The 17,141-nt window shown below is 43.4% G+C and overlaps 1 protein-coding gene across 2 annotated transcripts in view; it reads left to right on the top strand.

Annotated features, from left to right (window-relative positions):
- Window positions 1–17,141, top strand: part of LOC124711714 (fatty acyl-CoA reductase 1-like) — a 193,367-nt gene that overhangs the window by 51,970 nt on the left and 124,256 nt on the right. For both annotated transcript variants that reach the window (XM_047241924.1, XM_047241923.1), the window contains exon 2: window positions 2,185–2,421. In XM_047241924.1, coding sequence (XP_047097880.1) covers window positions 2,200–2,421 — 222 coding nt within the window. In that variant the 5' untranslated portion in view covers window positions 2,185–2,199. The remainder of the gene's footprint in view (window positions 1–2,184; window positions 2,422–17,141) is intronic.

Genomic DNA, 17,141 nt, shown 5'->3' on the forward strand with positions numbered 1-17,141 from the left:
GCAAGGACATCAACGGATGACTGCGACAGCAAGACTGAATGACGTACAACAGTTTCCGTCCAGCTGAGGGTGGAAGACGCGTAAACCGTATCAAATATGTTCTAACCTGCTGCAGCACACTCACTCAGTGCTTCCAGCAACATGAGTAAAGTTTTCTTACTCAGACGTCTATTTTTGTTCTTCAATATCGCTCTCCAGGCGTTTCAGCTTATCTTCAGCTGTCGGTATGGGACGCACCTCGTAGAAATTTTTCCCTTCTCCAAATCGTTTGTCAGAATACAGAATCCTGATGTTGGTGGAATTCCTGTCGCTTCAGAGAGCTCCATACAAGTCGCACTACGATCTTCTTCAGTAGCGTGTGCCACCAGTTTCAAACTTCTTTTATCTTTTCACGTTTTTGGCCTTCCGTTCCTGGAATTATCGTCTGTGCTCGTACGACCATCACGAAAACGATTGACCCAACGTGAAACTACTATGGCCCACAGTAAACTCACCACAAACTTCCCGTAACGCGTCGGGTTTTTCCAGCGTGAAGTTGCGAACATACCCAGACACACTACCAGAGACTCCTGCGAGGTCCATTTCTACCTCTCACCTATTTTATGTTAGAATACACAGCGAATAAACGAAAACAGGTGCTTCTTACTCAAGCTCCCAACAACATTTGACGTAATTTTCTTTATTGTTGCATCAAAAATCCGCAGTATTGCATTATTTGTGAAATGTCCCTCGTAATTCCCACACCCTGTCCATCAGGATGGTGGAGCAGAAGAGTGACGACCATTCATCTGGGGAAGGTACGCTAGGGTAGCTCAGCGGGACTACCCATTGTGCTGAACATGGACCCTGCAGGCACAGGAGCTGACTGGACCTCGCTGTGTGTCTCGGACCATGTGGCCGCGACAGAGGGTCAGCTGCCAGTCAGTATGGAGTCATTGATTCCTGGAGACCGCAGTGGCGGCTGCGTCGAAAGTAGGACGTCATTTCATGACCCAGATGTGCTGATGAGGGCTGGTCAACCCTGGGGGCTTAAATACCGCTGTCTCGCACAGACTGTGTGGTGAAAATGGTGTTTCTGTGGCGTGTGGAATCGGTTTGTATGTAGCCAGTGTTCTAGGTGCAGGTGTTGCCACACAAAAGGAGCTGGATGTCAGAACTGGCACACAGCCAGGGGTTTCTGCGTAAAGAGGTCGTCGTCTGCTGTTAGTGGATGTAGCAATCCAGTTACTACTCTGGCCTCTGGCAGAGTTACATGCCATTACAATATTAAGCAGGTAGCATAATGGCTGGTCCTATCAGCTTTTGTCCTATCCCATCAATGTCTGTTCTAAATACACTGAGTGACATGGATGTTTCTTTTGTTTTACATAGAATTGCAGAGAAGACTTTTTAACTCGCGGCCACTTCCATTATAGATATCAATACGATTCTTTCTTCTGTCTTCTGATACTCAGTTAGACAGAAACATATTCTCATTCATTTTGTTCCAACACCAAAAGTTCCACTGAAGTACAGAAGACGAGAATTTGGCTTCTGTTTCTTTTTAAGAGTAGTCTATTGTTCTGTGCGTATTCATCTATTTCTCTCTCACTTCTGAATTTATATGAGATAGTAGACATGCGTTATTACTTTCCTTCTTTGAGTCTGATTATCATTTTTACACAGTCATTTCAGTTTCTGTATAGAATAACAAATTAATAAATATATTCCGTATAGGTATTAATAAATGGAAGAGTTGTACGAATTCCTTTAGTACTACACCTAAATATATTACTTTCTGTTTTCCATACTATTCTGTTTTATTTTGTTAGCATTGGTATTGTATCTTTCTTCCAAGACACTATTCACTCCAAGTAACTGCTCTTCGAGGTAGTTAAATGTCTCTGACAGAATAACAAAGCCATCTCAAACGTCTCTGATCTTTTCACTAATCTTTAATCGACTTCGCAATTTCTCCTTGGTTTCTCCTCAGTGTTCTAGCTAAATAAAGCTGGGGGTAGTCTATAACGTGCGTCAGTCTCTTCTCAACTGCTACTCCTCTTTCACGTCCTTCGTATCTTATAGCTGCAGTCTGGCTTCTGTACAAGTAGAGAATAGCCCTTTCCTCGTGTATTTCAACTTTGCAACCTTCAGAAAGTGCACTCAAGTATGTAGCGTTTTCTGATTCCATGTCCCCTTTTACAGGAAACAAATTCTCCAATGGTTGGCGTGGGAAGAGAGGATGCACGTTCAGGTCCCCGAGTGCCACAGTGGTATGCGGGCCGGTCAGTGCTGGTGACGGGGGCCACCGGCTTCCTGGGATTAGCCGTCGTGGAGAAGCTGCTGCGGTCCTGCCCTAAAATTGGCACTATCTACATGCTGGTGCGGCCCAAGCGTGGACAGGACCCTCAGGAGAGGCTGGAAGCCTATGTGTCCAATGTGGTGAGTGTCCCTGCTGTTTCTGATGTACTATGCAGAAGAGCCAAAACTTTATGAGCACTACCTAGTGGAATACCGACGTTTCAGCTCTGACTGACGTGGCTTTGTGGAAACATGACGCATTAAAGAAGGTTCAGAGACTGAACAGAGACGAATGGAGAATCATTATAGTGAGGATACAGGGCGCAAACGGAGAAATCATGTGCGGTAATCCATTTCGCCAAAGAGCAGATCGTTATGGCCTGCCTAGGAACAAACATCTCAGAAACAGCGTAACGTCTGAGGTGTTCACAGTGAATAAAGGTGAAACCAAGAGTAGGCGGCTAACTGTTGGACACCCGTGTCACATCACAGAACCTGGAAGCTGGAGACTTGCCCACTCTGCAAAACAGGATAGGTGGCGATTTATGGCACATCGGTCGACAGAGTACAATGCTGGTGCAAGCAGAAATTCTTCAGAGCACACTTTTAGGATACATCGTTTAACATGGTACTCTATTGTAGACCGCCACCATGTGTTTCTGTGTCCACCCAACGAAATGATTGATTACTATTACGATGGGCACAGGGTCATCGAGGTTGCACCGAGAAGCAATGGAAGGTTGTCGCTTAGTTGCATGGCTCACATTTATTGCTACACCAGGTCGATGGTAAGGGACAGATACACCACCATGCTGAAGCATACCTGTTTGTAGAATGTACCGTGCCTCATATGCAGTCTGGTAGGGGCAGCTTTCCACTCTGCGGGACGTTCACCTAAACTTCCACGGGATCTTCGGTGGTAATGTAAACCATAGCGACAGCTGTCGACAACCTGAACATTGCTGCGAACCACGTGGATCACTTCATGCTTGATGTCTTGCCTGGAGTGATGATATCTGCCAGCAATTATATCAAAAGGTCAGAATCGTGTTACAATGGGTGGATGGTGCATCATAGTGAATCCATGTTGATGTCGAGGCCACCCAAGTCGCCAGATATTAATGCAAAGGGACATATATAGGGCAATGTCGGGTGCTAGCTCTGTGCCCACAAAATACTGGCCCATAATTTATAGAAATTACGTTATCTATGCGTAGGTATTTGGTACCACAAATGTTCGGAAACCTACCAAGTATTTTCAGAATCTACCTCACACTGAACTGCTCCTGTACTGCATTCCAAAGGCAAATCAGTACACTATTAAGACGGCTCATCATTGTATCTTGTGTAATAGTGTTTGGACACCTGACTCCAAGTATGTCAGAATCGTCGTCTCAGGATGATATATAGGATGAGTGAGTGCTACCAGCTGCTCAGTGATCCAGGAATGAGAAACGTACTATTAACAACACCAAAAAATTGCAAATGGTGAATTCGCCACAAATTGATAGTGCATTATCCATTTCATATTGGCCCAATTCCTACATCTACCTACACACATGGCCATATGCATGTAGCTTGCGTGGGGATGGTCTGTTTTACCTGTTGTATTACTATCTCCTGCCCCATATTTCGGGATTGGCGCCAGAAGTGATGGTACGAGAGTGAGGTGTTCCCTAAAATGTACAGACGTGCCCGACATGTGTGACTGTCGTATGAGTAGAACGTTTTAGCTTAATGTTCACTGGTGAAATCATTTCAATTAATTGATATGGATCCAAATACTAGATGAGTAATTTGTTTGGCCCTTCAGAGTGTGTAGGCTCATCTACATTACCCAGTGCCCTACTCTGCAATCAACTGCCTTTGGACTGCAGTGTCCCATTTGTTCCTAACGTTCTAGGGCTTTCGTAATTGCTTTCTATGCCGATTTCCATACCTTCTAAAACGTGCTTGTGAAATGCTTTAAATGCTGTCCATTCTTCCCCACTCTTTACTTTAACTCTGTAGCGGCACCACCGTTTAAGATAGGAAAAAGTTATATTCGGTGCAATATTTCTGAGCTCGCAAGTTACAGCCAGGCGTGGGCCGGTTGACAGTAAGTTACACTTACCAGCGGTTGTGAAGTAGAATGGAGTTCACAGGGCTGTAGAACCACTGAAAGAGTAAACGCAGTGGTTTGCATGGCGCAAGTTACAGGCAGAAGGGGCCCACTGGCCCAGCCTGGGTGTTCTGAGCACATGACTCGGAGAGGTGCATTAGCCTGACAGAGGCGCACAGCTGCATATAAATAGGCGCCGTTTCACTAACAAGGCATTGAAGTATGGCACCTCTCCTGGACGGCAGGGTGTGTCACCCCACCGACTGAACACAGCGTTCCAGTCCACGGCAGGTCGCTGTTCCGATCCTCTGAGGCCAATGTGGTGTCCACAGTCAGCCAGCGGCCGGCCACGCCACAGCTAGCTACTGCGGGCAGTCTTGTTGACTCCCAACACGCACCGGAGTCATCTCGAAGCGAGGGCCGCAGATTCCGACGCCAGATCGTGGGCGCTTGTTATTGCTGCGATCTTAGCCACACCGGCGAGGAAGCCCGCCACAGGCACGTGCAGCTCCCAGCGGGTGGCGCTGAGGCAGCGGGGTCGGAGACCGCTGAGTCAACTGCAGATGCATCCTGACGTTATCACAACTCCGCTGCTGTACAAGGCTGTCACACAGGAGTGTGCTGCATGGGTCGCTGAGGCAGCCATTCCGTGTTAAGCCCTTTCGCAGACAGCAAAGTGGTGTCCTCAGCACTGTGGGTCCCGGTGACACAGACCGAGAGAAACAGGGGCACTGTAGCTGGAAACAATAAATCACTCAGGAAACTTGGACCAGTTTTAATACGGCACATCCTGACAGCTCATCCTCGTCCAAAATTCCTCTACAACTAGAACATTGATAGTATTTTACAGATACATACTAAATCATATTATGATAGGCCTGTACTTTTCTTTGTAATAAGTCGTGATGGCTTATGGTAGGAGGATGTCCCAGTTCTCATCATCGCTATCGAGATAGTAATTTGAAGTTTGTCATATTGTCCTATAGTGACCAGAAGTTTTTCATATTGTCCCATGCACTGGCTCTGTTCCTTCACTGGCCTGTGAATGTCATATGCTTCTCCTTAACTTAGGAATGTGCAGTAGATGACAAAGCTGTTTCATCAGTTCTGACATAAGATTGGTACTGTGATTTGTAGTTAATTTTTCTGGAACCCTGAACTTCACAATAATTTTTTTTACCACTGCCTGTATCGCTGTGTTGGCTTTCTGATTTGGGATGGTTACTAGCCCCACATAGGGTGAGAGCCAATCTGTAATGATTATTACAAAGTGATTCTTTGCCAGCATTTTCTCAAAACATCCTTAGATGCCCATACCGATCATTCCAAATATCTTATTAGTTGCTGGTAGTTTCTATAGTGGAATGCAATGATATTCAGGTCAGTGTGGTCAGTGTACACATGGCACACAATTTTTCACATGCTAATTGACTTCCTGTTTGTGCATGTGCCACCAGTACTGATCATCAACTTGCCATTGAGTGGTTCTTTGACTCTCATGTCTCAATAACGTGTAATCATGTGCCTGTCTCTGTACACCCTCATGGAACACGGCTAGAATCACAATACATGGTCCATGTTTTGTCTTCTTAGACAACTCACAGTTGTGCACAATGTACTGTGTGTGCATTGGAAATAGCTTATGTTCCTTGTCAGCTGGTTGCACTGCCTTCCACTCCACAGTGGGGTGACCCCCTGTCTGTAACATACAAATGTGCCTACTGAGGCCATCTCCATTTTTAAATTACTTCAAATTAAACTCACATACATTCAATGCGTGATGCATTAATCTACAAGGTGAATCCTTCAACCCCAATAACGATTGTAACTTGTGTGATACGTTATCACGTTAACATCTTACCATACAATTAACTATTGATATATGTCATGCCATATATGAGGCTTTGCGTTTCCTCTCCATGGTAGAATCATTTCTCTTTGCTTTCTTTAACTGATGCTAGGCATTGCAATCAATATGTACCAACCAATCGATTTCTTGACAGTATGCAGCTCAGTGCACGATCACTATCAACACAAGAGAATATGAAGTTTTTCTCATAATTTCGAAAAACCAACACTGGACTAGTTGTAAAAAATTCTTTCCATATTCGTTAATGCACCACGTATTTTGATGTCTAGTGCAACATTACTCGTTTTTTTTCCAGTGAATGAATAATACGCCAAGTTGTTTCTGAATATTTTGGGTCAAATTTTCTACAGTAATTTGCTAAAACTAAAAAAATCCAACTCCTTCTCCATCTGAGGCATTATACAATCCAGAGCGGTGTTCCCTTATCAACATCCTATCGAAAGGCCAACCTGAGTTACACTTCTTGCAATGTGAAATGAATCCGCTCCATAGTTACATAGAATCAGGTGTGCCGTGTGCCATCACTTAAAAACTTCCATTAACCATAGCTCATGCTTCTCCACATTCTTTAGAAAAAACAGTCCTGTCATCCAAATGAACCCTTGATTTTAAAACTCATAAAATCCTTTCCAACAAATACTGTAATGTACCGGTCAAAATTTAAAACCCAGACAGCATGCAATGATATTAGTACTGTACTGAAGGAACTGTCAAACGCTAGTTATCCCTCGTCTTCTAGTGCTACTTCTCATTGATGGTAACCACTGCATCGATCTATGGTTGAAAATAACTTGCACCGCCGCAAATTTTTTAAAGTTTCTGTTATATCTCGCATTGGGTGTTGTGGGTTGGCAGGAGAGCCAACACCAGGTTACAAGAGGAAGCCGAAAGGCACGCGTTTTAGCTCACGTAGGCTGGCGTGAGGTCTGCAACAGGTCAAGGAAATTAGAACTTAGAAAAAACGTACGTAGCTGGTGGAATACATGACTTTCATCCATAAATGGTGAACGTCGGTCTGACGGTACATGTATCACAAGATCAATAGCAACTGATAATGGCGCCTTGCTAGGTCGTAGCAAATGACGTAGCTGAAGGCTATGCTAACTATCGTCTCGGTAAAGGAGAGCGTATTTTGACAGTGACCCATCGCTAGCAAAGTCGGTTGTACAACTGGGGCGAGTGCTAGGAAGTCTCTCTAGACCTGCCGTGTGGCGGCGCTCGGTCTGCAATCACTGATAGTGGCGACACGCGGGTCCGACGTATACTAACGGACCGCGGCCGATTTAAAGGCTACCACCTAGCAAGTGTGGTGTCTGGCGGTGACACCACATTGGGCACAAATCTGTAATGGTACAATTAACATATCTATAATCACAGCATAAATGTATGCTTGTTTCCACCCATACCATTTTTCAGGAAAACAGCCATGGGTGCTCCTAAAGGACCTATACTGTTTCAATGAAGTTGTTCTGTAACTGTTGGTTAAAGAACTTCTCCATCGTTGGTTATATAAGATGAGGCACAAAATATGACATACAGTACACTGATGATTGATTTCCTGCTAGCATTGTGTACTGCATCACTGGAAATTCTCGCAAAGAATCGCAAGGATTAAGCAGGTCTATTAACAACTTCTCCAACTCTAATTTTTCCAGAGTGCTTTGTACATATAGGCGCACAGTCACTTCTAATTTCTTGAGGGATGTCTTCCTCGTCTTAGAATCATGTCTTTTGTAGTTTTATTGGAAACGTGAAACTAATCCATTTTAATGTGGTTGATGCAGGCTCTGATACAATTGCATTTCTCTGTTCTGCACATCGAATTCACAGCTGTGAAATGATGTATATGTAAGTTCACCAGATTATTACCATAATAGTAAGAAACCTTTATTAAGAACACAATCGAAAGAAGCTTTCTGCAAACAAGTGTGTGGAAGATACGATATTTTAGGATTACAGGATTACACTGTGAGATAAGCATCAGAAGTAGCTTGGAAATGAACAAGGGCGCGAAATTAGCTAATAGCAAAAGAATGAAATAAACCGTTTATTTCAAAAACAAAAATGGCCTACAAATTAAAATGAATTTTCTCAAGCACTTATTCGGTAGCGGACATGAACAAGTGCTCATAGCTTTTAAGGTATGCACGTTACAGCCACGATTACACAATATTTTGTTTATTGACCATTCCTCCTGAGACATAATGTAGCTCAGCTGATCTTCTGACCAATGACCCAGCTTTGCAGCTGCGGACAGGTTGTCCACAAACGCTAAAACATCCTCTGCTGCTTTACCTGAAAAAGGATCAACTAAGCTAATGGTATAACATCTAGATTTCGTACTGATAAAGTGGACAATGATCTGTCCTATTACGAAGGGATGCATAAGCAAGTCTGTGTTGTCTGCCACTAATTTTGGCTTTTATTCCAAACAGAGTCAACCGCTTCCTGAATGATAACCACCTGTTCTTCTGATTTAAACACTTTAAAGCCCGTTTGTATAAAACAACGACATAAACAGGGAAGGTTAAACCTAATGTGATGTCATTCTACAAAACACTGCTTAATATTTACTCCTGAGGGCTATCCATGCAAAATCATTGCATTCATTGGCATAATGCTCTGGCCTTCTGGTTTAGAAAAATATTACTGACGAGGACTGAGCGCAGGGGACACTACGTACCAATAAATTACACAGTGTACACCTAACTGGGAGCATGTAAGTATATGTTTCTCTCATGTTACCCCTAAATTCGCCCAAATCAGTGCCTGAGCTCATCTTGACGGAACCAACTTTTAAACCAGCTCTCCCGTCTACGTGTGGAACTGTTGAAAATACGAAGGATGTAAAATATTAGAAAATAATTGTCTTGACTTGCTACCCTGCGATGGCGATGCTGCATCCAGACACATGACGCTCGATGTTTCAAACTAACTCCTGATATAAATCGTAATAGTGTGGGGGCTGGGAGAGGATGATAGGCCTCACAGATGGTGTGCAGATGTGCACTACCAGCTTCCCAGCTGTCATGGAATGCTGAACGCTGTATTAACAGCAACTTCACTTATTGAAATGCTTGGGCACAATCTGAAGGCGATGACTGAACGTCAAGAATTGAGTGATAAGAACTTCAGCAAAGCACTTGGTCATGTGAATAGCTTGCACCTAGCGAGGACGCAAGCAAACGAGAATACTGACACAACAGAAGGCGCGCCCTTGCCAACGTTACTCCTGCAGACTTCAGGTGGGCAGCAGAAGTGGGTGCACATCTATCAAGCTATGCCACAACAATGGAGGGCTGGGCATTTGGGTAGCACAATGATCCCAAACCCTGGTCACCTGGACGACGATCTTCATGCCTACCATTCGAGCCCTGGAAGCTTAATATCTAACAGCGAATCATGGACAGCAGCTAGTAGATAATGCATATAACATAGACGAAGCTGAAAAGGCTATGTGGGACCCCTTAAGGACAATCAGCTGCCACCTTGTAGGTGGCCCTGTTTTGATGGCTGCTACCAGCCCTCCGCGCATTAAATCTAGTAGTGACGTTTGGACAGCAGCCAGTAGATGATTCAGCTAGTCATAGGCGAAGAAGTCCGCCCCAGTAGCTGAGTGGTCAGCGTGACGGATTGCCGTCCTCTGGGCCCGGGTTCGATTCCCGGCTGGGTCGGAGATTTTCTCCGCTCAGGGACTGGGTGTTGTGTTGTGTTCCTCATCATTTCATCCCCATCCGGCGTGCAGGTCGCCCAATGTGGCGCCGAATGTAATAAGACCTGCGATATGGCGGCCGGACCTGCCCCGCGAGGGGCCTCCCGGGCAATGACGCCAAACGCTCATTTCCATAGGCGAAGATGAGAGGACTACGTGGATGATCAGAAGCCAGATGCCCCTCTTTCTACCACTTGTCCTGTAATAATTAAATCTAGCATCGATGCATGGACAGCAGCTAGAAGATGATCTAGCTACACATAGACAAAGCTAAGAGGGCCATGTGGGGCCACCTGAGGACGATAAGAACCCACATGAGGTCACCTGGACGGCGGCCTTCCTTTATATGGCTGCCACTCGAGATCTGGAATCATTAGATCTAAATGTGAGGTGTCGATAGCAGCTAGAAGATGATTCAGCTAGACATGAAACTGAGAGGACCATATTGGACCGCCAGTTGCAATGGAGTAGGTCTCGTTGATGGCGGTGATTGGGGACGAGATACAGATAGGCTCCAGTGATGAGTATTTACAGGCACTTGGCCTGGTTTTTTTACGACCCGGCGTCACTTCTAGTAACGTAGACGCCTAAGGAGCGCAACACTGGGCCTCGGGGTGCGGTGATACAGGACACCACTACAGTGGTCTGGCCCTTACGCCATGCTGCATCAGCGCCTATCCAGCCTTGCCAGACAGCTGGCTGACCTGCATGCTGTGGTTTGGCCGTCTGGGTGGAGAGATGCTGGCGCCACTTCTGAGATTTTTATCCCCTACCTTCACCGTATTGTGACGAAACTGGCTTTTGCTGTGAGCTGAGAGTGGCGGAATTTGCATTAACCTCATCCGTTGTGGGCATAACTGATGCAAAGTGCTATCAAATGTAAGGAATTTATCTTAGAGCTATTATAAAAGACAAGAGCAACGGTACAAGCATAGCGACAAAGACAGTTAACAGCATTCCAAAAGCTGTGTTTATATTAGAACACCGATCCGAGCCACACTTGACAGCTGAGCAGTGATGGGAGTGTCGATATAATCAATGCTTTACTTTTTCTCGCTGCCACTGATGAATGTTGATTGTTTTATTGATGAAATGCCTTATGGGCAGGCATAGCTGGACGAAAATGACATCACAGTTATGTTAGTCGTGGACAAACTTTGGAATGAAAGACAGATAAATTGGAAATAACATGTATGTATTTCGTCTGGTGAAAGCAGGCAAATTTAATAAAACAATACAGGTATTCAAGGTTGTGGTAGGAATGTGTAGACTGTAAGATCTTATCGCGAGGTTTTGTTGAGTAAGTTTAGATATACTGCAGGTCATTTAAACCATAGTTTGAAATTAGATGAACTTTGGGAGAAATTATCACACCACAATAGAATTACAGCCGGTGGTGGACCATGCGGAAGTGTGGGCTGATTCTAACTGTAGAGAAAGTTAATAGTGCAGACTTGAAGAAAACTAGTAATCTCTTCACCCCGAGTTCCTTAAAGAATAAAACTCCCACATATAAAACAACTTTACATGTCTGATTATAAATGCCTTAATGTGTTAAATATTTGGCGTTAAGCGTGTAAAATCTTTAGGATGGAAGTGACAAAACTCTAATTATTTTGGTTTCATCAGTTTGGCTTTGTTTACAAACCGTTACACACAGGCCGTTCCCTTGGCTTTGACACATTCTGTCAACTAAACATGGTTTTTATTAGAATTAAAAAATGAGAAAAACCATTTCCCATATTTAAAGTTAAACAGCTGAAGTGGATAGCCGCAGGACGTATTACTTTCATTTGTGCGTTTTAATCGTCATTATTCATTCTTTCCGGCTCGTTGGCTGTTTCCTTGTGTTTTACCCGTGCTGTTTATTTAAGATACTGTTGGGTAGACCTAAACACTTACCGTTTATGAACTAAAATTGTCTGTACTGCATCAGACAAGGGCAGAGCGGCGCTTACAATCCAGTAAAAACGCGCCTGTTCGTCAGCGTCCATTGCGTCGTGTCTCTTGAACTACATGTGGCAGAATGATATAATTCTGCAGGCGCGTTTAGGTGTATGCGTGGATACCATTTGTATGTTGTGTTGCGAATACAGTTGGTAGCAAAGAGTTCAAAATGGCTCTGAGCACTACAGGACTTAACAGCTATGGTCATCAGTCCCCTAGAAATTGGAAACAAACCTAAGGACATCACACAACACCCAGTCATCACGAGGCAGAGAAAATCCCTGACCCCGCTGGGAATCGGACCTGGGAACCCAGGCGCGGGAAGCGAGAACGCTACCGCACAACCACGAGCTGCGGACAGTAAAGAGTAATCAGTAAAAACGTCGTACCTGGCACTGAAGTTGCACTGCACAAACAGCAGAAATTTCGTAAGCGATAAACTTGTTCTTCCTTTCATTATTTTGCAGTGGGTGTTAAGAGAAAAATTATCAAATACAAGGCGACTATAGTCTGGGTAACTTGTACATCACGTTACACTGCGTCTAGACGTCTACACAGTTTCTGACTTTAATAGTTGACTTACTGCGTTAAGCTTTTAACTTAAGTTTATATCTTTCAATGACTAGATTACGACAGTATCTCAAATTTGAAATTCGGGCAATAATCATATTAAATACTAAAAGTCAGTTTAATGTACCACGCAGAAACCATTAGACTGGCAGACTCCAGCTGGGACCTTGTAACCACGTAGGAAGACAGACAACGTAAGTGAGGGAAATGTAAACAGAATGGTAGTAGGAAGAGGTGTTGCTGGTCAGAGAATCAGGAGAGTCAGAGAGAGAGATGGACAAGCCAATATTGCAGGAGAGGAGGGGAGATCATGTATAATCAAGGTAGATATGACAACACAGAAGACCACAGCAGTGAGGGTCCATGTTGATGTGGGACGGTTTATGGAATAAACAGCAGCTTTAAGAAGATTATAGACAGAGTAATCAGAAATCAAATGGACAGGAAAGAAACTGAGACCAGTGGAACTGTTCTAACGCCATGTTACATATATGTGAGTGTTCACCATTGTATGTAGCTGGACAGGCTGCAATGATACACTGACATATCAGAGTAACTCGTTTTTGGAGAAAGTTTCTTTTTACTATACCATGCCTATTACCATAAATTTTTGCTTTAATATAATCGCGAATATCGTTGTCTATTTTAGAAACAGAAACAGAAGTTTCATCTTGTCCTGCCAGTGCAGCAAGATGACAGTGAGTGTGAAGCAAGATGACACGGAAAATCTGATGATATGCATGTCACTGCTCAGTACACTATATGAAAGATATTAGTTTTTGCTTTAAATGTTCTTATTCCACCTTGTGTACTTTGTTCTCAACCAAGTTCTGTTTCGTAATTGTGCTTCTTGAAACTGTTGCAACTTGTCGTTTTTCGTGCATCGTATTTTTTATGGCACTGGCTCTCAAATTTTTTGGTGGTGGAACACATTTATAATAATATATATTTTACGTAGCCCTAAAATAAGTTAAGACTTGTTTTGTGATAGTTCTTTCATTATAACCATTTAATGTGCATCACACAAAATTGTGTACATTATACACTATTGAATTCTACAAGAATATACAAAACTGCTCATAAGAATACAGTACACGTAATAACATTGTACTGATTGCTGTGTAAATGAATAAAATCTTTTCCTTTTGATAGGAGGTATGAAGCGTTCTTTTTTTTTTTTAAATTTTTGACCAACTCTTTAATGTCAGGCTTGATAGAAGAGGGTTGAAGGCGCATGTTATGTTCAGTATCCAGTCTATGGCGTCAATTTGTAGCTGCATATGTTTAGCATCCCATTTCACACTATTATCGCGAATGGGAGAAGAACAGTCAGTTGTGGATAAATCATCAAGTGTCACTGTTTTGAACAATGATTGGATGCTTGATTCTGATGTCATTTCTAAAACAGATTCTGCAAATTCTGTATGAAATGATTATGAACCCGTTAACTTCATTTCACTCTTTTATTCTGCTCTTTAGGAAAATACGTTTGGGAAGATGCTCAGCTATCACAGAGACATTTGATCGATTCTTGAAATATTTTATCTAATAGTCTAATAGTTCTCATGTCACACCAACGAACATGGTCAGTACTAAAAATTTTTCTAGTTCTCTATTGCCAACATAAACAATCCAAACATTTATTTTTTTAAGATAGTTATTTTGTTATTATTGGTATTGAAAATGATTGTCTGGTTTCCACGGGAATACAGATTTACGAGTAATTCGTTAATTTTTCCACAGATAGCCACCAAAAATCTTAGCCTAAACAACCAAGCTACATCGCTCAAATGTTCATTTAATTTGGAAGAAATGTCAGTCATAAAAGCTTATAATAGTTCGAATAATATTGATAAGATGTTACCCGGAGATAACCATGTAACCTTAGTGTGGAGTGGTAGTGTTTTATGATTGGTCCCATAATCTTCTCATAATACTGAAGAGGGTGTGGGTTAACGTAATTGATTATTTTTACTCCTTCATAAAGAACGAATTTTATATTTTTCAGAATATTCTTTATCACGAACATTTGTCTTTAGCACGACACAGTACTACAGTTTTGCACTTCACTTTATGTTAGAAGTATCGCTCCAACTGTTTTAGCAGTCATTACCTTGGCTCCATCATAGCTAAACAATCGTAACAGTCGTGATGATTTATTGCAGATAAATTGTTAACCATGTAAAAATTCTTTCGTTCGTTCGAAAGTGGTACAGTAGAAAGATGCTTCGCAGATTTTTCATGTGTTATGTCTGCCACAAATTATAAGCGACAGTGTGTGCTTCACCCGCTTGTGCAATGTGATAGCTGACTACATATGATGCCTTCATGGTTTTTGTATGCACAGTATGGGTCGCTGTCGCCATGCGTTTTTACTTCTTAATAGTTGTTCTTTCTTATGTATGAAAAAGTTCTTAACCTTTTTTTTTTATTCCACGAGTATCGTTGGAAAATTTCGATCTTCTTATCAGATACCATAGATTTGCGTGTAAATAGTTTGCTATATAATAAGCAGGAAGGTGAACCGTTAGAATAAACAAATTTGAAACTGGTGTAAGATTTGTCACAATTCCTTTTTTTTTCACTTGCAGTGAGTTGTTACATTTCTTACTGTTTGAAATCACGGAGCCTGAAGTCGTTACGTCACCTTAAGTCATGGTCTCGATCGTAAACCTTTGAGGTTGATGTCATATCATCGTGGAGAACTACCTTTGAACTGTAAATAAAAGATTTTGTAGCTGCATCTTAAAGGCACCACTCCGTTCTGTCTTTCAAATCCAAGAGTTCAGTTTTACAATAAATCATAGAATAATATCGAAGAAAGACACTCAGTTTTAAAACTGTATTCAGTAACAAACACGAATCGAATATATTGCAGTCCGAGAGCGGTGCGCGGATTCGCCATGCCGAATTGTACTGTGCGTTGCAATCGCAAACTTGAGTCAGAACTGCCCTCTGTGCTGCGCGGCGCAGGTTCATATTGTCCTGGGAGGGGCGTGGAGGCTGAAGCATTGATAGCGAAAATATGAAATACAGGGAGCTTGAAGTGTTTGACGGAGAATAGTGGAATGTTTTTAGTATGTGTGCCAATGAGACAGTGCGCAGGGAATTAAACAGAGAGAGAGAGAGAGAGAGAGAGAGAGAGAGAGAGAGAGAGAGACAGGAAGAGATTGAGGGAAGGAGAGGAAGAGAAGGAGAGAGCGTCAGCAAAGCCGCTGGATGTCTGTGTCTGTAGTGGCGAGTATCGAGTAACCAGATACCCACTTGTACAAGTTAAATTATTTTGTTTGCAGTTTTTCATAGTAGCAGTACTGTAGTTTTATTATGCTCATTTTCGCCTACTACGCTCTGTGCATATTCATTTATGTATGTTCCACATCTTCTGATAAGGCAGTGGTTCAATTTCCACCAAACTCGATACAAGTATCACCCCTGTGGAGTAAGGTTGGTTGGTTTGGGGGATTCAAGGGACCAGACTGCGACGGTCATCGGTCCCTTTTTCCAAATACCAAAAATACCCACAGAGAAAAAGAAAGTTTAACAGAATAGGAGACAGACGACAGAACAAAAGAAACGTAGACAAGGACCAGACAAAACGAAATAAAATCACACACAGTGTGACGGTGGTTGGCCGACCATAGGAACAAAAAAGGAAAATCCAACCACCGAGAACACATTAAAAACTGAGTTTAAAACCGTAGGCCAAAGGCCAGAATCAACATAAAACAATAAAATAAAACATAAACACTCAGATTAAACGATAAAAACCCTTTGCCCGAATAAAACGCAAAACAAAGCCAGCCATAGCAGGGTCATCTGTTAAAAGGGCGGGGAGCGTGTCAGGCAGTGCGAACGTCTGCCTGAGCACAGCTAAAAGCGGACACTCCAATAAAATCTGGACCACAGATAAAAATAAAACGGAGCCGCAGCGACACAGAGGGGGGTCCTCACGGCGCAATAAGTGGCCGTGTGTCAGCCGAGTGTGCCCAATGCGCAGCCGGCAGAGGACAACAGACTCCTTGCGGGAGACCCGCATGGACGACCGCCACACAGTCGTCGTCACCTTGATTGGACGGAGTTTGTTTGGCGTGGGCAGATTGCGCCATTCAGTGTCCCAAAGTGATAGAACTTTGCGGCGTAAGACTGCCCGCAAATCAGTCTCCGGGAGGCCAATCTCCAGAGATCGTTTACTGGTGGCCTCTTTCGCCAGGCTGTCAACATTTTCATTGCCAGGTATCCCAACATGGCCAGGGGTCCTCACAAAGACCACAGAGCGGCCGCAACGGACAAGAGTATGCAGGGACTCCTGGATAGCCATCACCAGACGAGAACGAGGGAAACACTGGTCGGGAGCTCGTAAACCGCTCAGGGAATCGCTACAGATCACGAAGGACTCGCCTGAGCAGGAGAGGATATACTTTAGGGTACGAAAGATGGCGACCAGCGCAGCAGTGTAAACACTGCAGAAATCTGGCAATGAACGTTGTTCGGAATGGTCCCCTAGAGTTAACGCATAACCGACACGACCAGCAACCATCAAACCGTCAGTGTAAAAAACGCCAGAGCCCTGATACGTGGCCAGGATGGAATAAAAGCGGCGGCGGAAGGCCTCTGGAGGGACTGAGTCCTTCGGGCCCTGTGCCAAGTCAAGCTGAACGCAA

This window comes from Schistocerca piceifrons, chromosome 8 (genome assembly GCF_021461385.2).
Source record: "Schistocerca piceifrons isolate TAMUIC-IGC-003096 chromosome 8, iqSchPice1.1, whole genome shotgun sequence".
Lineage (NCBI taxonomy): Eukaryota > Metazoa > Arthropoda > Insecta > Orthoptera > Acrididae > Schistocerca > Schistocerca piceifrons.